Raw genomic sequence first — 24,681 nt, 5'->3', positions numbered from 1 at the left:
CACATAAAAAGGGACAATAGCTTTCGGCACTGAGCTAGCTGCTTCCAGAGGGATAGCCCTGTAGTCTGTCACAGAAAAACAAGAGTCTGTGGCAGTTTAAAAACTAACCTTGAAGACTCTGTTAGTCTCTAGGGTGCGACTACGTGCTTTGTTATTCTAGGACACACCCACTTTCCTTCTCTATCCCGCTCAAGTCTTATGGTGTTAAATATGCAAATGAATTCCAACTCAGGAATTTTGCACCAGAATCTTCCCTTTGCTTTGTTTGTTTGTTTGCTCAAGTATGACAATTTTAAGTCTGTTGTACCAGGAAGAGTACATCAGCTTTCCTTGAAGTGTAATCCGATACATTTCTACTCAGATTTAAGTCACATTGAGTTCAATGTGGCTACACTCGCAAGTAAACGGGTACAGAACTGCAGCCCTAATAATCTTTTTAACGGACTTGTAAACTGAGTCATTCTTACTCCTAATTAAGACGTGGGAAACTGAGACCGACTGCCGCAACTCCATCCAATGTCGTTTGATATTGCTGCATCACGTTGTTACGTTTTCAAGACCATATCATAATTGGGAGGGTGAGGAGAGTTTTATCTTCATACCCTATGCCACTTTTGCATCCGAGTAAAACATGCTGATGCTCAGACTTAGAACATTAGACCTTTACATTCATTACTATGTCCTTCCCCGGGGGAAAACGGGAGAGGGGAAAAGAAGAAAGGGAGCTCAGTTGAACACGTCAGCTTTTATTACTGAAACCCCTATTAAACCCCATGCGTCACAAATTTAGGTTTCTTGCAGTGCAATCCTATGCATGTTGACTCAGAAGTAAATTCTACTATGTTCAATAGGGCTTACGATGTTTAGGACTGAAACCCAAGGCTGCAAGCCAATATCTACTTACCTGGAAGCAAGCCCGATTGAACTCAATGGAGTTTACGTCTGAATAGGCATGCGTAGCATTGCGCCTGAACTCAAAAGAATACCTGCTTCTTGAGAGTAAATATTTAGTTCTCGCGATCGCACAAGGCGCGGAAAGGCTCGCGTATCAGGAAGCGAACACATTGAGTTTGTCCCCCCCGCCCCAAAGGACATCCCTCGATCTTTAGCGAAATCTTTGTACTTAACCCCCCCCAAAAAAAAAAACCTTGGAGTTGGAATTGGGAGATGCTTGTCTAGCTGAACACCTCAGCCTGCTTGCTATATAATTGTTGAAAACATGTCTGAGACTCACCGGACCAGAAGAACGAGATGAAAATGCCGGAATACGAAGGTCGCGCGGCACACAGACAGGAAGAATCACGCCTCTTCCCTGGGCGCGGCCATGTTGCAATTCCTTACCGTGAACAACAACTTTATTGGAACTGCTAAGCGTTCGTCAAACAGAGGATGGCTAGTCTGGAGAAAGGGGGGGCGATTCCTGCGGTCCGATCCCATTCAGATTTAATCAGAAGTAAACCCCACTGATTTCAAAGTTCCACATGTCTAAAATCGGGCTATTAATCTTTTCAAGAACGCATTGCTCATTTTAAAGCACCAGGGTTTCATGCAGCTTTATAACACCTCCCGGAAGGATGGGGTGCGATCCAGCTGTGCGAGTAACGTTTAAAAAGTCAAAACGTTATACCCAGAGAGGTATTGTTATATTGTACAAGAGCATAGGAATCTGCCCCGCGGAGCTACCTAGGTTTGTAATGTAATTAATCAAATGAAGTTAAAATGTGGACTTTCGACTGGAATGTCCCAGGTAGTAACCACTGATGAAACCGGTGCAAAGATGGTAACATTCTGGCAACAAGCTGTGGATAATTTTCTAAACCATAATGGCAGCTTCCTTCCTAGGGCGAACAGCAATGTGTGTGTGGGGTGGGGGGTCATTGAAACATCGGCCCGGCGGAGGCTTAAAAAAAAAAAAACTCCCCGAGCGCACGGTCCTGATCACAGTGAAGGCAAGGAGCGTGCCTGCTACGAGGACCAGGGAAACTCAGGTTAAAATCCCTGCTCGGCCACGAAGCTTATTGGGTGACCTTGGGCCTCTCATTTAACCAGCTGGTAGGTGTCACCTAGCAGTGCAATATTAGACATAGAATTATAGGGTCGGAAGGGGCCTTACAAGACCATCGAGTCCAACCCCCTGCTCAGTGCAGGAAGCCTTATTCCCAGGCGGTTTCCCATCCAAGTACTAACCAGGACTGACCCTGCTTAGCGTACGAGATCATCGTTCGGATCTATGCCGATCACCCCAAACATGTGATGACAAACTATGCAGTTTGTCCACCAATTAATTTAATCAGATAAGTTATTAATAGACAAAAAGTAGAGTGCTGATACTGAAGATGACAGGGCATTATTTGTGTAGAAGAATGGAGGTTTGGCAGGGGTGGAAGTGTTGTCAGGCACTGTGGAGAAAGGCTCCATCTGCTAAAATTCACTTTTCTCTATAATACAACCTGTGGCGTATAGGAAGTGGAGTTCTGTTCGCCTTTGCGTCTGAGCATCCTAACCAAAAATAATCTGCCAGTCATTGGCAGCTCCGCAACTTCTTTCAACTCCTGCTACAGCAGTAGGACCAGTTGCCACACGGGCACGATGCGATTAAGTAGTTTGTGGAATTTTGGTTGCTCCTAATAAAGATATTGACCAACGGTGGATTTTCGATTTCTTCCCTTTCGTGCATGGATCATCACTGCTTTTTTAAAATAAATGTGTTATAAATCCTATGCCAGTGGCTTTATGCCAGCAACATCTTGCACAGAAATAAAAAAAAAAAAAATGCCGGCATGGTTTCGCAATCAGGGTGAAGAGTAGCCATTCAAGGGATGGAGTGCTGCACGTGGCGAGAGCTGCAGCACATTTTGGTTGGAAACTTCCCGGGCACACCTTGTATAAACAATCAGCAGTTCAGAACTCAGCGGGCTTCAGTTTCAGGCTGCCTTTGCCTCCAAAGCTCGGGAAAAGCAGCGCCCAGTCGCACAGAGTATCACTCAGGACGTACCGTTCCTCCCCCAACCCCCGAACAGCCCCCGCCCGTTTTATTGTCTCCAGCGCGATCGCTTTGTCCCAGGAGTCGCTTCGCCTGCCCTTTAGAGATGTGGCCGCCTCCGGCTTCAGCTCACGGATCGGTCTGCCCCGGCCCCTGAATCCCCATTAGAGAACGGCGGAGGGGGTGTGGCCTCGTTGACAGCAGCCGGGACCTTCCTTGGAGTTGTGGAAGGGGCTGGGAGGGCTGCGAGGAAAGCAGCGGCAATATCGATACAGCGGAGCCGAGAGTTGGTTATATAAGCAAGGATCTGCAGAGAGCCAGGAGGCAGAGAGAAGGGTAAGCAAAACATCCCTTCCTCTCTGTTAAGTAAAAGGGACAGCGTTGCTAGGACGGTCTTTGTTACTCTGTAAAGCACGTCGATTGGTGCTACGTAAATAATACCCCCGTGACAAGCATTAGCATCGTTTGGGGATGTGCTGCTACCGGTGCCTTAATCATGGTGTCCAATCCATCCTCTCCCAAAGTGTTTTCCACGATCATGTTCTTTTCATTTTGGGTGTTTTCTTTCGGCTGCCAAGGTTTCACCTCTTAATTTTTTTTTTAAAAACTATTTTATTACATTTCTATACCACCCAGAGAGCTTCCGCAATGGAAGCTACCACCCCATAGCGGAAGCTCTCCGGGTGGATTACAGAAATAATTATTTTCCAAGAAGACCCAGCATGCTCTAATGCTTGTGAACCCTGTAAATTAAAAACGGGTGAGAATCCCCACCCCCTTTTAAGGAGGGGAAGCAATGTGCAACTTTTACAAGCAGCCCAGCAAAGTTAATTTCTTGCATATTTGAAGGGAACACCCTGTAAGCATGGGGAAAGAGGTAAGGTAGATAAGGAAGCAAGAATGGGAAGACAGAGCGGGGCGAGTCTTGTTCCTCGATGTGTAACTCTGGCTAGATGTCTATGAGCTTACTTTAAGAGAAATTGCATTTCTATCAGAAGCAGCTGCAGATGATGAATTGTTCCACTGATGAATTCTATTGTACATTAGTTTATCTAAATCAAAAATGCGGGGAGGGGGAAGAGTCATTAATAACTCTGCTTACTTCGATGGGCACATTGTGAGGTGCAATTAAATTCTGCAAAACTGTTAGGTCACGTGGAAAATCTCTTGGAGCTATGAAAGATCTGCCTTTGCAAAAGCAGTCCTTAAAGTACACAGCCCAGAGGAAAACGACAAAGGTTCTTTTACAGATGTTCATGTCAATGTGCCTTCTGGTGGAGAAATACAGAAATGCCTCATAAACATTAATAAAGGTGGTACATATCATTCCCTCTGTTTCTAAAGCTCCTGCTTATATAGCCCAAACAGAACCACCCGTACACAAGAATGTTGTCTGACTGTTGTGGTGGGTGTGGGGGGAGCAGAAAGTGAGTGGGTCGTGGAATGGAGTGCTTGGAATCCCAAACAGCAGCATTCCACATTGTAACATTTTGTTGTAGGTCCCACTTGTCTATATATACAACCCTATTGCTAAGATTCCATCACACTGTAGCATGATCAAGAAAGAGGATCCAGGATGGATCTGTACAGATAGAAACAGGCTTGATTCTCAGCAGCCGGAATCACCAGAAGTTTCCCCAATTGTCAACGTTTTGCCTTTTCTCATAAGATAATCGTTGTTGTTTACTTATTTGAGGAAAAGTAAAGTGCTGCGCTTGGTTGATACTGCTGTGTTGAGTCCAAAATCTGCCCTCCATTCTTGACACTGGGAGGCCCAGCCCCTGCAGGCAGCCAGGGGTGTTCATGTATTCAATGTGCAGGCTGCAAAGAGATGCACTGCATCCCTGAGGGGGATTTCTCCTAGAGCTGTGAACAAATGGCCTCTCAAAATACTCCAGTCTATTTGTGGGCAGAGAAATTGGGGGGACAATTTCACCACATTTTTCCTAGGGGAGGAGAAATTCTCCAACAGTTTCTTACAGATAGGGCAGGATCAGCAGGGGTTGTGGCACAGGTCCTTTCCTTTTTCCTCAGGGTTTTTGGTTTATTGAACTGCTTCTGTAGGTGACAACAGCATCAACTGTGATGAGGCTTCCACTTTTCTGAGGCAGAATTTTGAATTTCTTTTGGTGGTATTTTTGAGCTTACCTAATCACTGCAAGGTGGCTGAGGGTGTTGTGAGTGTTTTTCTCTCTCTATTACACATCTTTCCACTGCTCTGCAGCCTCCCAGGCCAACCGCACTTCCTGAACTGATAAGCCCCCATATGCGGAATTGCCTCATGTCATCTTCCTCATGACGGCTTTAACTGAAGTGCAGGAAGCTGAGGAGGCTACAGGCTGCCACAGAGATTACTGTACAATGACAGACAGGGCACTCATGCACACTCCTTAGCCACCTCCTAAGTAAGGTAAGCACGAGAACTCCAAACCCAACCCATGAGAATTTCTCCTCCTTTGAATTTCTTTTTGAAAGCAATTTCTTTTCTATCAAATTGAATGAGAATGGTTAAAAAAAAAAAAAGTGGGATAAATTTTCAGCACAGCACTAGTTCCTGCAGTATATAAGCCCTCCTTCTTTGTGAACATGGGCTTGTTGCTCATGCATTTATAAATATAGTCTTGTACTGCAGCTATGCAGTTTTTGTGTTTATGCAGTTGGAGTTGTCTCCAGTTTATACATTGGCAACTGAAATGACACAACACTGCATCTTTTTTCTGACATTGGTCTCAGTATTTCTGTTAGTAAAAGTAATGTGAGAACCAGGCCTCAGTGAGAGCGCAGTTGCCGCGTGGGTCAAAGTGACTCATGCTGCAACCTAACACCCAGGGTTTTTGGCTATCGTTTCCAGACAGCTTCCATGGACACATTCTTCCATTTACAGCAATGGCGGCTGCGTGTTCCAGCCTTGACCCAAGTCAGGGACAGGGTAGTGTGTTGACATTTTACTTCTGTTCCAGGTATATGTACAAAGTCGTGGCTTTGTGCCCGTGGGCTTGTGGGTTTGAACCCATCATAGAAAATGTCATATGAGGGCCCATAGCTGAGGGAGAGAGCATGTGCTTTGCATGCACAAGCTCCTGGTCCGTTCCCTGGTATCTTCAGTTAAACTTTGTCTTCAGCTCTCTTCTGTCATCACTGTGATTGTCTGCATCGCTTCCTGTGTCCACCCTTTTTCTGTGTTCTTATGTGAGACACTCTGGCAGGCGTCTCTCACAGGTCATAATGTGCAGGAGGACACTCTCTTGCTCTCCTGCACCATAGAGCTGCCCTTGAATTCCCACTGAAACTCCTGCGAGCTGTTGCCATCTAGTTTTGCTATATGGGTACTTGGAGCTGCTAGTGTTGCTCCTGCTGCCGCACAAATACATTGTCCACTGAGAGGGGATGGGGTAATAAAGTGGAAAAATTAATTATAGATTTAAACAATAGTGTACAATAGAAGGACAGATGGGCATAAAATTGATAAAGGCTATAACTGAATTTGGAAACTGCAAAAAGACTATTATTATGGCTCAATGCTTTTTGGCATGGCCCCACCCACTCTTGCTTTGGCCCCTCCCCTTTCAGATGTGTGGGGCCCCGGCCAGTTGCCCGACATTAAAAATGGCCATTATCTAGAGGAAGTTGCCCACCCCTGAGTTAAAGGATCTTGGATAGCAGGGGTGAAGCAGACCTCTGCCTGAAGCTCTAGAGATCTGCTGTCACTAAAAGTAGACAGTACTGGTATATATGGACCATTTGTCTGACATACTACAACACAGTTTCACATACATTCATATGAAAGCATATACTTTGTGTGTCCCAAATTGGAACCTGTGGCTTATAGTTCCATGGCATATAATTTGAAGTTCATCTGTGGCCGAACAGACACATTTAAAAATTAACCTCTTGGCCTTTTAATTTCAAGCTTCTATCCTTCATGAATTTTGTAAAGAAATTGTTGTGTGACAGCAACATGTCCCCTTGAAAGCATATCTTGGTAACATTGCTAAAAGGGATTTAAAATTCAGCGTGTTGAAACAGTTTCACATGTGGTATCTGAACAAATGGGGTTGGCAGCGTGAAAGGTTTCAGTCATGCTAGCTTCGTGTACAGCCTGTCCTATAACCCTAGTCTTTGGTCCCTGCAGTCTATTTCTTACCCCTGCCCAAGTGAGCACCACAGACCAAAAAAGTTCAGGAATTTGTATGGCTTTATGTTAATAGTTATGGACAGAAAGGAAAGGCTTTTCTGTTTTGAGTTTCTATATTAAAATGTGTGCTCATGTATTCTGTTCAAGGATGTTTTGGATTTTAGTCCTGTGTACCAACATTGTGACAGTAGTTCAGATGTGATAGGCTGGAAAAAGCCTTGCTACATGAAAAAAGCCTATTTACCCTTTTTTTCCTTTTACTTTATTGCTGGCTTGAGTGGGGACAAGAGACATGCACTCTAGTCCTGGAAAGGCTGAGCAAACATCCTTCATGTATTTCATATAATGGTTAACATGTAAGCCACCCTGACAGTGTTGCACTAGAGCCAGGTCTCATAGAGTTGAAGCACCAGGACTTTTTGATTAGCAGGGATGATTTATCTAAATTAATTTTTAGATCGATCTCATCTGCCACCCCCTCAAGCTTCTCTGTTCCCTCTGAGCTTAGCTGCAATCCTCACAATAGCTGGGGAGAACTGGATTTCCCCAGCAACAATATATTGTTGTGAGCTATCTCAGTTGTAATGCAAAGTGCTTTTGGGAGCCTGGTCATGAATGGGCAATTAACACCCACTAGCTTTGCAAAAGACCTGTGCCTGGTGGAGATGAGAATGGCTATAACTGGTTTGTTGTTATGAATCAACAGGGCTGCCTGAATGTTTGGCCTCTCCTTGGGGGCGTGGCTGTGGGGACTGTCAGGATAAGCACCTGCACGTCAACATTTACCACTATACCCTGATAATTCTGATTGAAAAGTGGGGTAAGATGCCTAATAAGAATGATCCTTCAAAGGAAAAAAAGGGAGCTAAAATATTGGCATGGCGCTCAGTAGAGAGAAAGTAACAGCCTTGCACCTGTTTTGTTTCTCTTTAAAGGATTGATGTAGTATGGCAGATAAGCTCTCACCCTTTGACCCTTCGTCGTACCAAAAATGAGTTCCAAAACTGCACTTGGAAGTCATAGACACTCTGCAGGAAATGCCCATAGCAGTCAGTCAACAATGGTACATACTTCCTTTCGCTAGCACTGGTTGTGCTTCTTGGGCCTTTTCAAGGCAAAGCTTTGGGGCAGGGGAGGGCAACCTGCAGCCTGCGGGCCTCATCCAGTCTGGCACCCGTCTCCATCTGGCCTGGGAAGCTTTCCCGGGTTGCCCGCCCTCTTGTCAGTGTCACCACCCACTTACATTAATTGCTGCTTTGATCAAGCATGAGGAGTGTGGGACACTGTCCCCCCCCTTTCCCCCCTTCAAGTTTGCCAGATTAACCTCCCCACCACCACCAGAATGTGAACTGCAATGCCTTCCGACTTTTCCCCCTTTCTTTTCAGAAGCCCTCTGTAAAACCCAGAACTCGTGGGAAACTAAACATGACCTCAGGTCATTTCTGCTGCCATCCAAGGTCCTGTCCTGCTCTGACCTGGCCTCTCTTATTCTTCCTGCTCTCTGGCTCTCCCAGTTGCCATTAAGTGTTACTTGGGGGGATGATGTTGGTGTAGGGGTGGATGTGGATTTATTGGAGTCTTGAGTTTCCAGTGCAGTTCTGCTAAAATGTCCTTACTTCAGAGTAATCATGCAAGTAACTAAGGAATCTGCCTGTTTCTTGCTTTATTTGACCTGTGCTGTTTGTGTCTGTTAACTTACTTATAAGCCAGGAATCCTAACATCCCGAGTTAACATGCATAAAATCTTTCTATGGCGTGGGGGGCTTGGGGGGGGGGAGGCTTGCCTACACGGAATCCTTGCATCAGAGTAAACATGCATGAAATCCTATGTTGGCGGGGGTGAGGAGGAGGCAGGTCACCTTCAAGGAATCTTTGCATCTAAGTAAATGTGCATGACATTGAGCTTGCATTGCCAGACTTGTTACTTCTAAGTAGCATGCATGAAATTGAACTGAAATGCTTCTGGGGTGTTTTTTTTTCTTTTTTGAGGGCAGGGAGGCTTTCATTGCAGGACTTGTTACTTCTGATCAAGCATGCTGTAGCAATCATGTTATCCCCATACACCTCAGATGTGGGAGGGCTTGTGAGAGAGCTTGTGTTATAATTTATTTATTTTTTACAGTTATAAAAATGGGCCCACCCACTGTGAGTAGCACTGCCCCTTTACTTTTACTTTACCCACCCACCTTTGTAATGTGACCCCTGATACCCTTCCAAAATTTCAGTTTGGCCCTCTGGCCTGAAATAGTTGCCCACCCTTACTTTAGGGGAAGTGCAACCCCCTCCAGAAGAGATTGAACACCACATGGCCATCTGTGTCGGCATTTGTGTGAAAGTAGACATCTCTCTAAAACAGGGGTGCAGAACATCTGGACCAGGGGCCAACTCTACCCCTCCTGGGGTCCCAGTCTAGCCCTCTGGGTTTCCCCAGATGTCCACATGCCCTTCACCTGACCCAGCCCCCTTTTCCACAACCACCAGTTTTTCCCCCATTCTAAAAAGTTGAAGTACCTCTCCTAAGGCTTAGTTACTGCCACTAAGAGCTTTAAGTGAAAATATGACCATAAGAAGAGCCCTGCTGGATCAGACCAAAGGTCCATCTAGTCCAGCATTCTGTTCACATAGTGGCCAACCAGCTGTCAACCAGGAACCCCACAAGCAGGGCATGAGCGCAACAGCATCCTCCCACCCATGTTCCCCAGAAACTGGTGTACGTAGGCTCACTGCCTCTGGTTCTGGAGGTAGCACATAGCCATCAATACTAGACCTGCTTCTGTAGGTGGCAACAGCATCAACTGTGTTGAGGCTTCCACTCTTCTGAGGAAGAATTTTGAATTTCTTTTGGTGGTATTTTTGAGTTTGCCTAATCCCTGCAAGGTGGCCAAGGATGCTGTGTGTGTTTTCTCTCTCTATTCGATATCTTTCCGTTGCTCTTCAGCCCCCCAGGCCGCCTGCACTTCCCGAACTGAAAAAGCCCCATGGGAGGAATTGCCTTGTGATTGTCAAGCCATCCTTATGATGGCTTTAATTGAAGTGTGGAAAGCCGAGGAGGCTACAGGTTGCTGCAGGGATTGTTGTATGACGATAAGACATTCATGCACACTCCTCAGCCACCTCACACGTAAGGTGAGCATAAGAACCCCAAACCCAACCCATGAGAATTTCTCTGAAATTTCTCCTCCTTTGAATTTCTTTTCGGAAGCAATTTCTTTTCTATCAAATTGAATGAGAATGGTTGAAAAAAATGTGGGAGAAATTTTTTGGCACAGCACTAATTTTAATCTTGGGATACTGAGCACTGAAGAGCACAATATACAATTTCTTATTGCCCATGAAAGTCCCATAGAATTACAGTCACAAAAAAGGGGTTTGGGGGTAAAATAACCACCAGATGTAGAAAATCACAATAAAACTGTAGACTACACTACACTGCTGTTTTCTAGGTTGAGAAAAGTGGTGGGGGCGGGAGTTTAAGGCTGTTCTGCTGAAAAAAGTAACAGTTACGTTCTTTCATGCTAATTTAGATGAGGCCTGAAAGGGTATGTGAAATGAATATGAATGAGTCACAGTCAGCATTTGTGCCAGAAACAGAGTACTCAACTGGCAACCAAAGATATAGAGTAAATATAAGTAGAGATAATGGGCTTTTTAACCAACAAAACCAGAATATGTTTGTAAAATACCTACTTGGTAATATTTGGAATTCTGAAAGTGAAAGTCGAATCCCATGTCATGACCTAGAGGTCACTACCGTTTGTTCCATGTTGCAAAATAAAGCCAATTAAACTTGGTCAGGTTCAAATCTGGATTAATTGACATCATATCCATAATGACTCTCCTCTCCCCCCCCTGCCCCCGGACACTTCCATGTCAAAATCTTTTCAGGTTTCAAAACTGATTGAAGTCTGATTCTACTCTCAAGCTTGTAATACGTTTTGCAAATTATATTTATTTTAAATTCCTCCATTTAAATTAGGGTACATAGTATTACATAAGCCTTGCAAATACATCTGCAAAAGGTAGATGAAACCCATCAATGGCCTAGAAGTTAAAAACAAAAAAAACATGAAATCAACTTTTGCCAATCTTCCTTGCCTGCTTGCTTGAAATTAGTTTTCACTTACCACAGACAATCATGTGAGTTAATGTTCTGAGCTTCTTGATATACAGAGGGGATGAGTTCTTGCTAGGAATTCTGATTGGATTCAGTAATTCTGTTCCTAGAAATGCTGTCAGACACACATTCTTATCTACTTCCAGAGAGGTTTATTTTTTTTTAACATGAGAAGTCATTCAGTCATGCAATGGCCACCTGCATTCTGAAATGGTACAATTCCATATAGGCTATACCATGTGCTTTTTTAAAAATGTGTTGATTAATTTCTAGGGTGTCCCTGTGGCCTACTTTAAAGAAGACTGTTCTCTCCATTTGAAGGGTTGTCAGAAGACAGCCCTCTGTTTGAAGGCATCTTCAATTTGAAGAGCTGTCTAGTCCAAGTCTGGTTTAGGCTGCAATCCTATACACACTTAACTGGGAGAAAGTCCCATTGAACTCCATGGGGCTTACTTTCCAATACACGTGAATAGGTTTGCATTGATAAAGACTTGAGGTGTCTCTACATTAAAGAAAAAACTGCAGTCCTACCGTTGTGGAGCCTTTCCGCATTTACAGAGGGCTCCCAGATGGCAACCACCAGATTGCTGAGAGACAAAGTTTTTAATTTTCAGTGCTCCATAGACCTCAATAAAGCGGCGCCATCTAGTGGCTGTTTTAATAGCACAACACTATACACAGGGCTTCTTCACATGGAGCTTTTATCCTGCTATTGAGATTGCTCACTCATGGAAGTTTGCAAGCTGTCACCCTCCAGGGGACATCCAGAGGTATTTCCTGGTTATTCCATCTCAAAAAGATCTAGAAGTAATGAACAATAAAGTCAGATTGTTATACTATTAAAACAGCCACTAAATGCTGTTGTTTCGTTGATATCTATGGAACCTTAAAAATTAAAAACTTCCCCTCTCGGCAATCACATGGTCACTGTCTGGGAGCCAGCTGTAAAAGCAGGAAGGCTCCACAACGGGAGGACTGCGGGTTTTTTCTTTAATGTAAAGGCAGCCACGGTAAGGAAATCCAAGATATTTTATTAGCTCATTATCTCCAGATCTTTTTAACATGGAATAATGAGGAAATACTGCTGGATGTGCCCTGAAGGTTGACAACATCATGAAAAGGACCTGCAAATAGGGATGTCAGAGAATTTCACCACGAATCTCAGGGAGGCCGAATGCCAGCGCATTCGGCCCCTCGAAATTGGTGGCGAAACGGTCTGCCCCCCCGCCCGCCCCCCCCGGGACGGGACTTACCTTGTGCAAATGTCCTTGGCAGTGGCGGTTCCGGCGGCGGTTTGGCGGTGGTGCGGCTGCGGCGGCCAGTCTTCCGACCGGCTGCCGCTGCCGCCATTTCCAGTAAAAAAAAACAAAAACCAAAAAAATGTGATAGGCTACGTAAACATTTACGTAGCCTATCACGGCTAGATTTTAAAAAAATACCGTGGTAGGCTACGTAAATGTTTACGTAGCCTATCACGGCTGAGTGCAGGGATGCAAACGGCGGTGGCTACGGCCGCCACCATTTGCATCCCAGCTGGCAAGGATTCTCAGCGGGAGGGACGGGGTGCCTCCCCCCCGGCCAGAATTTCGGGGGGGAGGGACAGGGTGCCTCCCCCCCGGCCAGAATTTTGGGGGGGGAGGGACGGAGCGCCTCCCCCCCACCGCGAATCAAGTTTCGTGAAAGGTAAGGGACTTTCGTACATCCCTACCTGCAAACTTCCATGAGTGACCCACCACAAGTGCACAATAACAGCTTTGTGTGATTCGTTTAAAGAACCATAATTTCTGAACCTAATTGCTGATGGGCCTTGAAGTGGGTCATCAACAGTTGGCATCTGGATAGCAGACTCAGTAGGCACACAGGTCACTTGATCAGTCTTCCCCACTATGGTGAAATATATTGTACTTCCATTTAAAATACATTGGTACATGTAAATTAGCATATAATATAGCACAGCCCTCTGCAAATCTGCATTGTCTTTTGTCCCCCCCCCTTTTTGTTGCTGATGTATTTCCTCTGTTTTGGCAATGCTTAAGTGGCCACTTTCTTGGCTTCTTCCCGATCTTCAGAGTGATTTTGGCAGCTAACCACTTTATGGGAATGGAATTTGCACCAGAGGAGGGTTTTGAGGATTAGGCCCTACCCCACTAGTAACCTGCACTGAACACAGCGGGACTTCTGAGCAAGTATGCATAGGCTTGCACAGTTAACGTTATGCCACTTTAATTGTCAAGGCTTCCTCCATGCCAGTCCTGGCAATTGTAGTTCACTGGTGTTATGAGAATTCTCTTTTAAGACCTACCCAACCCCTCCCTCACAGAGCTATGATTCCTCCTGTTTCCTAAGAGGAAGAAATTATTATTAACCAATTTTCAGCTGCAATCTTAAGCACACTTACTACAGAGTAAATCCCATTGAGGTCAGTGGGACTTACTTCTGACTAAACACATGCAGGATTGTGCTATTAAAGTTTGTAGTGTGGTTGTGCCCTTACTTTAGACCTGCCTTCCCTAACTTGGTACCCACTGGATGGGTTGGACTGCAATTCCCATCGCCCCAGTAACCATGCTGGCTGAGAGTGATAAGAGTTGTAGTCCAACACATTTGGAGAAGGTGCCAGGTTGGGTAAGGCTGCCTCAGACTGTAGCAGAATAGCTGCCATCCAATGCCTACTTAGTTAAAAGTAAGCTTCCGTGGGATTTCCTTTTCAGCAAACATTCGTAAGATCTGGCTACATATCTTACAGGCTTGTTAAAATGACACTGACTTACAGATACCCACAAGTTCCCACATGCTGTGAGTGCAATTTCAGTGCTAAGTTACACAGTTTGGCTGGCATTCTCATTCTCCGTTGCTCCTGTCCCCGTAATAAATGTAAAAAGAGACACTCGGTGAAATGTAGCATGTACTGGCAAAAACTAGGAGCTACTGGCCCACTGCCTGCTTTGGTTATGCATGACTTAAATAGTATAATATAATTACACTATCACGTATGGTGTTCTTAGTCTGTGTTGCCAAGTGCTTTGTTGAAAGAGTCCACTTATAAACCACTGGGGTCAGGTGGGGTGGTGGCGGGGAGGAGAGAGAAAAGTATAGCAAACTATAAAGGATGCAAAGCTGGTTTAATCAATAAACACTGGATGTTTCCACTTTTTAAACATCCTTGTATTTTACATGGGGAATCTAAACATTACTTTGGAGAATAATATGCATCTTCTTGTGTTTAGTAAATCTTCTGCGAGAAGTGGGCTTTTTTGGATGGTGGGAAGGAGGGAGGCATAATTGTTACTGGCAAAAAGACAACAATAATTGCCAGTTTGCAGAAGTTTAAACCAACAAGTGCAATTAGCAATAGACATTTTTTCCTCCCAGAGTATGTAGCAGCCTTAGAGAAGTACATGTACAGAACAGGCATTTTGCAATAGAGCAAAAAACACGTCATACCGGGCAATCTTGTACAAATACTGAGGATCGTTCCTCGTTTTTTTGTTTTCTCTCCCCCCACCCCATATTAATTCTCGGTGAAAGAAGTTACATGATGCACACCAGTAATACCATCTTTGCCAAATGGTCTGGCATGCTTAATTCTCCAATAGTATAATCCAATACATATCTACTCAGAAGTAAATCCCATTGAGTTCATTGGAGCTTACTTCCAGGTAAGTGGGTATTGGATAACAGCCTTTCCCTCTGAGCTTTTGCAGTATACTGTATTTTGGATTTAGCTGCACAGATTTGAAGGCAGGCGAGGGCGCCTGTGCCTCGAATCATTATGCAAAAGTGAAAATTTTGGCAGGTGCCACTTTCATTTATTTAATCAAATTTATTACTTTTTTTAAAAAAAAAGCCTGCCATACCTTGAAGGAACTCAGGGCAGCATATGTAGTTCTCCCCCATCACAACAACCCTGTGAAGTAGATTTGGCTGAGAAATACTGTCTGGCCCTAGGTCACCGACTCAACTTCATGGCTGGGGGAAGATTTGAATCCAGGTCTCCCCAGTCCTGTTCCAACCATTACATAACACGGGCTTTTCTCTCTGTGTGGCAAGTTGCACCGGTCAAAATTCCCTCCGTTAAGCAGCTATTAAGGGTGTCCTGACTGCCTTTGCCTCGGGTTGCCCTCTGTGTGAATGCAGGTGAATGGGTAGGAGAACCCAATGATTGGTGGGCCTGTGTATGGTTGAGTCTAGGGCATGGAGGCTTCTCTCGTTGACTTGTTCTTTATCCAGCTATCAATATCCCACACGTGTTAGGCTCCATATGTCACGTACCACATTGTCACGGTGTTGCTTCCAAGATATTGTAGGGGTGCAGAACCAAAATAGGGTGGGGGGAGGACAAATTGCCCCCCACCAGGCCCTCCCCAGGCTGGATGACATCAATGGCTGTGGCTTTCCTCTCTGCTGAGAGAGGAATGGACCTCCGTGTCTCTCTCAGCGTGGAGAAAGGGACTCGGCCGGGGCTGGGAGGAGTTCCAGCCAGGTCCCCAGCATCACGTGCCACTTCCTATCTCCATGGAGGGGGGTGGGGGCACAGGAAGCTAGTCAGCCAGCACAGGGAAGAGCAGCCCCTCTTCTCAGCACCACCCAAATTCCTTGCCGCCTGTATCCCCGACCTGAGGTTCCCCTATTCGCTGTCCCCCCTTGGAAAGTTCCAAGCCACCTTGGAAAAGAGGAAGCTGCGTTTGGCCTCACCGTCCTCTGGAGCCAGCCTCGCAATGTCAGCATGAATGTTTGTGCTCACAGAGAAAGTATGTGCAATTTTCATCTGACGATCAAGCAACCAGGTTTGGAAATGTAACTGATATGATGGGAGGGAATAAATGAAAAGTCATACTAGTAGGCACTTGTTACAAAGCAATCTTGGACTCGATGGCCTTGTAGGCCCCTTCCAACCCTACTATTCTATGATTCATGGAGAACACTGGTGTCTGTCACTTTAGAACTGGGGGTGGGGAAACTCAGTGAGAACAGATGGCATGAATTAAATCCGAATAATTGTGTTACCCCCTCTGGGAAATAGTGATCAGAAAAATCATACATTCTTTAACAGATGTAAACAGGAACAATTAAAGGAGCATTTGTGAGCTGCAATACAAATGGGCTTTAAGTTGCATTCGTGTGGCCAAGTTGGAAGAGAACAACTCCTTTTTGCAAGATGCATCTTGATGGATAGTAACATTACTGCTTAATTATTTTTGAGATGACATTAAATTGAACACCTGTCCTGTGAAGATTATAATAGACATGACTATCTGTTGCAATTTGTGCGTGCTTTTTCAATTTAAAGTTTGTGTTAGTGTTGTTAGTTTCAATTTTATTATCTTCTGAAGGCAGGAATCACATATATAAGGTCTTTCTATTACTGGCTATTTGATGCTGAAGACTTTTTAATGTCTGACAACTGTCTTCTGCATATGGACATTTGTGCTGTGTCCTCAGTGTGGTGTTCAAGATTGTTTGCCCCTATCTATGAGGCAGCTTCTTATATGTATAACTTAAAAATAGCTATCATTTGCGCCCCTCTCATTGGTGAAGTTGCTGTGTTGTCAGTCACAGACTGTTAATAACCATTCAAACTGCTCAGGGTAAAGATACTAGCAGAATGTTGACCAACACTGCAGTTTCTGTGAAGGAATTCAAAAGATGTTTTTTGGGGGGAGGGGTCTTACATAAATTTTGGAATAGCTCTGACCTTTTGGCAGGAAGTGATGCCATTTCTGTGTCGGAATGCTCAGTCTAAATGCTCCACCCAGTATCTTCTCTCCAGAATGGTCCAGTTAAAGATAGACAAGTATAGTAAGGGTAAATCCTCCCCCTTGTTTTCCTTCCCAACTATCAGTTATATATAAATATTGAGAAATATGAGTATGTCCTCTCATAACTTCGATAACAGATATCATAGATCTAGTCTTTGGCTAGTCTCTGTTATTTTATTATATCATGGAGGAACAGTGGTCCATAAACGAGTGCTGATAATATGGAGTGCCAGAGGAGGAGGTTATGCCTAAATAAATATTTGAGGTGCTAAGAGTTCCCTCTGGTGGCTGATGTACCACATAGCAAACATCCTGTCACCTGAATTCAAAATAGACTGGCTTCTCTAGGTTCAGTTAAGAGTATTATTAAAACTATATAGAATTCTTAATCAGACAGGAATGGTATCTAATTTTCAAATAGCAAAACAAGTATCCATTTTTAGAATTGTCTTGAAATTTTGGATCAACGTAATTAAAGCAATAGAAGAAATAATAGAATATACGTTGTTAATATATGCCACAGTTCTATTATTAGTCAGATTGGATGGGTTGATCCTGAATAAATTTAAGGAAATGGTGGGCAATATGCTAATTTCTCCTTGAATATTAGTCACCAAAACCAGCAAGAAACAACAACTTCCATCAGTAGAGGATTAGATGAGAAGTGTATGGAACAAAGTGTATAACATATTATAAAAAGATACGGGAAGGAGGTGTAGCAAAAAAACGTCCAGTTAATTAGGTGGTTGGTATAAGTTTATTTAGCACTGGAAGCCAAGAACAAATTATCAGAATGTTGGAAAAAATATATTTGGAAATAATGTGAACAAATAACACAACAATAATAAACCTAAGTGCAATAGTATTTGGCTGGAACTATATAGAGTAGACCTATTAAAATCGGATAAGGGCTTGGGTGTAGCATGTCAGAGACTCTGTGGCCCTCATGAAGAATCAAGGGCTACATGTGGGCTGCAAGTTGCCCACTCCCTACATTAGAGGATTGGCTTGTTCAGTATAATGCACCAGCAGCCTCTGGATCAGAGTTTGGAGAAAAGAATGGCCCGTAAGGATATAGAAATGGGCTATGCCTGTCTGTTTTAACTGGTTTGTGAATCACACCCTTCAAAGTACATGAAGAATGCATTCAGAGCATCAGACTGTCCCGTCAATTTGTGAGATGTCTGTGGGTGCAATCCTGCCCTTACAGAAAACCAGTGGCAAAATACTCATTGATCTTATAAGAGCAGAACTGAGACCCCTGTGTGCTGACCTAAACTGCCTCTGAGCCCATTTTATTTTGTATATTGGGACTTTTCCTAAATTAGTAGCATAATTCTCTCTGATCATAAGACTTTTTTGCTGAGTCATAAACGATGTTCCACATTTACCAGTCAGAAATTTCATGCTGTTCTCTCTCCCACCCCTCCACCCCTGTGCAATTAACAGTACTTCCTGAAGGTTTCCCAGTGAGACAAACCATTTTTAACAAACTGGAGAGAGCTGTTTTAGCAGGGGGAGGAGTGAAAGAAGCCCTCTGAAATGTTCCTGGTTTTATTATAGCCAATATTACTTTATCAATTAGTTGGAGGAACAGAATTCCAGGATTTAAAAGAAAAAAGGGAGATGTTGTTATTTAAAGCATTTCAATGAATTAAATTAAACTTTAAACTTGCCTCTGTTTTGCAATTAAACTTTCACCAGACTTTAAAAGAAATGTCTAGTTTCAATTTGAGCCAAGAATGGTTCCCGTGCAATTCCTATTTGACACCCAGTTACTGTTTCTGGCTGATAACAACGTAGTCAGTTTTATCTTGAGTAGTCAGAAGCATTTAATGCCTTATCTCTACGATACAGAAAAGGTGGAGAAAAAGAAGAAGAAATTCTTTGCAAAACAGAGGCAAGGCACTCAGTACTGTGACTTTCATGACCAGCTCCTGGTATGCTTCTATAGGTAGGAAGGACACTTTTTGTTGCCTTTGAACTCAGAGCCCTGTGAAAGATTCCTTCCCTTTCCCTCCACTTCCCAGGTATGTACTCTGTTCCATCCCTGGCTTCTGATTCTGCTGGAGGAATGGATGGAATGTTACAGAGGCTAAGTACAGACAGTTATTTACGGGACTGGTAACTTATATTGTGCATACTTCTGACCATTTCACTGGAGATTTTAAGTTGCAGTAAAATGGTGATACAATCCTCCTTATCTCTTGCCAGGATGATACAGGGAACTATACATTCTCAGGCAAAGTGAGAAAGTAAAGAGAGTACAGGAGAACCTTTGATGTGTCTGCTTAAAAAGGCTACTAGCAAATAAACTGAGAAGTTGTCTTTAATCCATTAATACTACAAGTAAGTGTCTGGGAAAGGGAGGTTTCCTAAATTAAAAGGGAAAAGTTACTTTGTAGGTATTATTAATGGAATAGGAGGGGGAAAGATGGGTTAAGAAGCAATGAGAAAGATATTCACAGTCTAAGAGAATATAGTGGGCATAATCCTGCTAAATTTCGGGTTTAGCAGAGTTGAGCAATTTTCAGTCCCATTTATTTAAATGGGGGAGACAATGGCTGCAATCCTAGATGCACTTACCTTGGAGTAAATTTCATTAAACTCAGTGGGACTTAACGTTTGAGTAAACACACACAGGATTGCTCTGTTGGACTGCAGCCCTAAACACACTTACTAGGAAATGAGCCCCATGGAACACATTGGGACTTGCGTCTGAGTAAACATGTATAGGATTGCATTGCATTGTGACTTTTGTTTATAGACATGGGTTTCTAGACAGACTGCTGAACTGTCCATCCTAGGTCTCCTGAAAGTAGTCGCAGAGAAGTCCATTCTTAAAACAATTCTCCCCAAAGCAAAGGGCCAACTCAGGGGGACCTGAACATGCCAATCTAGCCTGTGGGAGCTAGCTTGCGACCATTGCTGTCCCTGGCTTGGCCATCCACACAGGGACGACCCATCTGAGTACAACCTCTGTGTGTAAAATCCAACATGCATAGGTCTCAGTGGTGTGTGTGATTCAGGAATCGATTATTCGGGCAGCTGTTGTGGGACTGAGCCCTGTGAGTGTTAGACTCTACACACAAAGGGCATATTCACATTGGCCATCCCATGTGGATGGGCAGGAACAGTAGGTGGTAGTGAGGAATGACATGCCTCCTCCATGCAAGTGGGACAGATTGTCACTTTCAGGGTTTGTCTGATCCAGCTCATGGTGAGTTGCTATGGCAAGAGCTCTTAGTCATATCTCTTCTCAAAGGTAGAGAACATCTGGAGTGAGACCTGTGGTTTAGTAAAAGGAGGCTACTTGCTAACAGATAGTACTTAAATCTTCTATGTCTATAATAGACATTGTTTTAAAAAACTAAAATTTCATATTCATAGCGTACAGATAGGAAAAGCATGGTCTGTACATTACGAAGTATAGGAAATGGTTATTAGTTATAAACATTTGGGGAACTTTATTTGAATAATATATAATTTAAAAGAGAAGTATAATTTTGTTGTTTCTGGACATCAGCAAGATAACTCAGTCTTCAAGGAAAGGATATTTGAAATTGATCTAATACTTTAAAAAGCACAAACATGTATTTTTTAAAGGTTTGTTTAAAACTAATCAATTTTCTTTGTGAAATAGCATACATAGGTGGTCCATAGAAGAGAATTCAAAATTTTGGTTGGCCCTAATAAAAGTATTTCCCTAATGTACGGTGTGTATGTGTGTGGGGGTGGGTGTTTCTTTGTGAATAAATTTATGTAAGAATGCTAACAATGCACTTTCATAAAGGTATGAACATGTCAGTCTCTTATAAAATTTTTGTTTATCTTAGAGATAGAACCCTATTATTGATTAGTATTTATTAAGTAATATATAATATTTTAAGGCTGCAGCCCTATGCACACTTGCCTGGAAGAAAGCCCCATTGAGCACAGTGAGATTTTCTTCTGAGTCAATTTGCATGGGATTATGCTGTAAGTAATATTTAGTAGCAGGGGTATTTAACCCTTATAAAGCACCTAAAATGTTCTAAGCAGTGTACAGATCTTAAAAGAGAAGACAGTTCCAGCCCAGGCTAATAGACATGATACAGAAGGAAAACAGACTGGGGATGGAAGAGGACAGTAAACACTGGAGCAGATGAACCTTCACTGACTGATGGATGGGGCCAGGCTGATATCCCCCTTGCCATGTTATTCTTCCTGGGAGGCAGGGGGTACAACCTCCCCATGGCCTTGACCCCCTGGCAAGTGGTAGAGGCCAGAGTGTGCTTCCTAGGGCAACTGGCAGTTGGAACCAAGTATTATTTGTGGCAGGGAAAGGGGAAGCAAGCTCCTTCTTTGCTAATATATAGGGCCAGTCTTGTCTGCCCCAAAAACATTTTGCTGCCTTAGATGAAGGGACAAGATGGCACACACCCATTCCATGTGCAAAGGCCAACCAGACTGGTAGTTGAATCTTAACTTCAACACTGGTGACGGGGCAGCATCCTATAATACACTTGAGGGCAGCTGGCTACTTTAGGGAGTGCAGGACAGGCTGTGTGGAACTCAAAGCTTTGCTTACTCCCCACCCCTTGGCATCGGCCTCACTCTGTCGAATGGTAAGGCTGGCCCTGATGCCCCTTGCCATGAAGTTCGGTACTTCCAGATATTAAGCAGAATTGAATGTAATTAATTCATTAGGTATCTTTAAATGCAGCTCTGTAAACAATTAGGGCATCTCGATAGCTGCCTGCAAATGCTAGCTGCAGTTCTATGATAACGCAAGGATAATGGGAGAGTGGAACAATTTTGTCGTAACATTTCCCATTTCATTCAATTTCTGCTCTCCCCTTTCCTATTTCATGTAGGATTTGCGATGTTTGGGACTGTGGTGATTGGGATTGGAATTGCTGGATCTGTGCGGATCAGAGACTTGCTGAATCCTTTGCCTTCCAGCCCTGCAGAGCATCTTAAACTATTGGGCTTTGTGTCTAGGTGAGAGAGCTTCATTAGGTGGTTTAAGAACAATTTTATAGTAAGACAAATGTATACATTGTAGTGAGCCTGGCTTCCAAGGATTTAGAACACGGGTGCAGAATCTCTTTCAGCCCAAGGGCCAAATTCCATGTTGGAGAAGCTCTTGGGAGCCACATTCTAATGGGGGGGGGGGGAAGGCAAAAAGGGCCAAAATACCAAACTTTTTAGCTTAAAACTCTTGCTACCTGTAACTAAGCCTTAGGTGAGGCATTTCAAACATTTAGAATGGTGAATAAACAGAACCAAAGCCAGGAAAATTCCAAACAATTGGTGGGTGAGGGAAAGGGGGGAGGGCCAGGGGAAGGAGGGAGGGCTTCCGGAGACCACTGGGGGGCTGGATGTGGCCCATTGGCCTGAGGTTCTGCACTCCTGCTTTGGAACACTGCAGTTCTTCCCTGATTGGTTGGTTTAAATGTCAAGATTCTATCTTGGAACTTGGGGCTAGTGGAGGAGAAGAAGGAGGGAGGGAGCTGGACTGAGAGGGTGTTGTAGCCATAACAACTATTCTGTGGAAAATCTTATTAGTGGTGCTAAATAAATATCAGGTATTTAATGCAAAGTAGTCTCTTGCTCCTGAAATCTTTGCACTAGCCACATAAAATATTACCTCCTGCATTTACACCTCCATTGAGAGCATCTCTTACTAGGATTCACAAATTCCATTTTTTTCCTAGCAGAAATTCTTAATGCGCCCCTTGCCATAAGAGTACCAGAGTGTCTGACTGATGCTGCTTAACCTTCTCAAAAGAGTGAGGAATATATGAGTGAGGAGGTTTATGAGTATTTTTAGGACTGCTGCCTTTTTGCTACAGCACCGTTCCCAGCTTTGAAATACTAAAACAAACACATGTTACAAAATATAGGTCAACAGAGTTCCCTCAGGCTGATGGTTCCTTCAGGAGCTGACAGCATGAGCTCCTTGCCCTGGGCTTCTTCACTTCTGCCTTCCTTCAGGGCACACAGGGGTTAAGCAGCCCCAGGAAAGCTGAGGAAGAAGCTGCCCCAACAGTTCTCCCAAGCTGAGTCAAAGTCCCTTCAGGAGTTGATGACACAGGCTCCTTGGCCTGGGTTTCCTCACTTCACTAGAGTTTACATGCATTTCACTACACTCTCTCCATTGCCTGAGCATCTGAGCTACTTCTGCAGGCCCAAGCCCACATCTGTTGTTAACTGCAAAACTCCATAGGTTTAGTATAGGCTATCTATCTATCTATCTATCTATCTATCTATCTATCTATCAGCTCTATATACCACTTAACGTATTTTAAAATATTTCTAAATGATTTTACAAAGCAAGATTAAACTACATCATAATAAATACAGTAAAGGAAGGCAGTTTATTCATAGATCATACTTGAACTTTCTATGTCTATAATGGGTACTGGGCCCCCTTGGGGTAGATCAGCATTAGTTAGTTAGTTTGTTCAAATATTATTGTTTATAGCTAGTGCCCATTACAATATAAACACAAGAAAACATTTATAAAACATTGAACAATCAATCCAATAAAACACAAATAGGGCCTTGGAAATACAAATAAATAGTTTTAAGCATATGTTTGAAAAACAGCATTATGAATAGGTGGATCAGTATTATTAACATTTTCCTGGCTGTTCGGATGCTTGAGGTAACTGACATACATTTAAGCTTGTAATAAAGCTGTCCCCAACCAGTCGTGTCCGACTCTAGGGTGCGGTGCTCATCCCCGTTTCTAAGCCGAAGAGCCAGCGCTGTCCGAAGACGCTTCCGTGGTCATGTGGCCGGCATGACTGAACACCCAGGTGCACGGAACGCTGTTACCTTTCCCGCCGAGGCGGTACCTATTTATCTACTTGCAATTTCTTGCTTTCGAACTGCTAGGTTGGCAGGAGCTGGGACTGAAGACGGGAGCTCACTCCGTCACGCAGCACTCGGGTCTCGAACTGCTGACCTGCCGACCTTCCGGTCTGCAGTTCAGCGTCTTAACCACTACGCCACCACGGCCCTTAAGCTTGTAATACTGTAAAGCAAAAGAATGCAAAACCTTGCATTGCTACAATAGTAATTAAACAGTAAACTAATAGAAAAAGTGAAAAAAATCTAGACACAGTCATTACCATCTGAAAGTTTTCCTAAATAAATACCTTATAACCTATTGTAAAAGCCAGGAGAGAGAGAGAGACCCAGCCAAACCCCTCCTCAGAGATAGTTCCATAGCCCCGGAACTACAGTGGTAGATGCCTCATTCTTTGTTAAAGACGTCTTAACTTCACGCAGTTAAGGGCCCTTGAAGCTGATGTCAATAGGCAAAGGGGCATGTATGAGGAGAGACATTCGTTTTCCACATTATGTGGATTGTAGCAAACTGATTTGTGCAGGAACACCCAGTGAATCCATGACTGAGCCAGAACGTCAATGTGGAGCTCTCAGTTCTGGATGCTTAGATCTGGATAATTCTTTTCCAGGAGTTCTCATTGCTTTCTTTTTGCATGTTTGTTGTACCACATCAATGAAGTTCACCGTGGGCATACTTTGATTCGCTTTTGTTTCTGCTGAAACTAGGAGATCTCTAGACGATGTTCACAAAGTCAAGCAAATTAGTCTACAAGAAGCTCTGGACAACAAGGAGGTCCATGCTGCCATCATTAGCACAGATAACCGAAACCACGATGAGAATGTTAGGTAC

General features: G+C 43.7%; 2 protein-coding genes across 13 annotated transcripts in view; one reads left to right on the top strand and one right to left on the bottom strand.

The window, feature by feature from the left end:
* COA1 (cytochrome c oxidase assembly factor 1) overlaps positions 1–1,293 on the bottom strand; it is a 108,244-nt gene extending 106,951 nt beyond the window's left edge. For 4 of the 5 annotated variants that reach the window (XM_084857793.1, XM_084857794.1, XM_084857795.1 and 1 more), the window contains exon 1: positions 1,235–1,293. The gene's annotated coding sequence lies outside the window, so the exon portion shown is untranslated. Of the gene's footprint in view, positions 1–904; positions 971–1,234 lie in introns of those variants that run through there. The other variant, XM_084857796.1, reaches the window with a different exon arrangement.
* A 1,736-nt stretch (positions 1,294–3,029) lies between these two features.
* The window catches only part of BLVRA (biliverdin reductase A), a 34,504-nt gene continuing 12,852 nt past the window's right edge, over positions 3,030–24,681 (top strand). Inside the window, exons 1-4 of one of the 8 annotated variants that reach the window (XM_084857778.1) lie at positions 3,081–3,319; positions 19,206–19,340; positions 21,848–21,974; positions 24,558–24,677. In XM_084857778.1, coding sequence (XP_084713904.1) covers positions 21,856–21,974; positions 24,558–24,677 — 239 coding nt within the window. In that variant the 5' untranslated portion in view covers positions 3,081–3,319; positions 19,206–19,340; positions 21,848–21,855. Of the gene's footprint in view, positions 3,320–18,902; positions 19,022–19,055; positions 19,116–19,205; positions 19,341–20,051; positions 20,212–21,847; positions 21,975–24,557; positions 24,678–24,681 lie in introns of those variants that run through there. The other 7 variants (XM_084857776.1, XM_084857777.1, XM_084857779.1 and 4 more) reach the window with 7 other exon arrangements.

This window comes from Heloderma suspectum, chromosome 5 (assembly GCF_057233095.1).
Source record: "Heloderma suspectum isolate Gila_16-S chromosome 5, 16-S_ref, whole genome shotgun sequence".
NCBI lineage: Eukaryota > Metazoa > Chordata > Lepidosauria > Squamata > Helodermatidae > Heloderma > Heloderma suspectum.
Note: the sequence above shows the minus strand (reverse complement) of the source record. Positions and strands in the feature narration are given on the sequence as shown.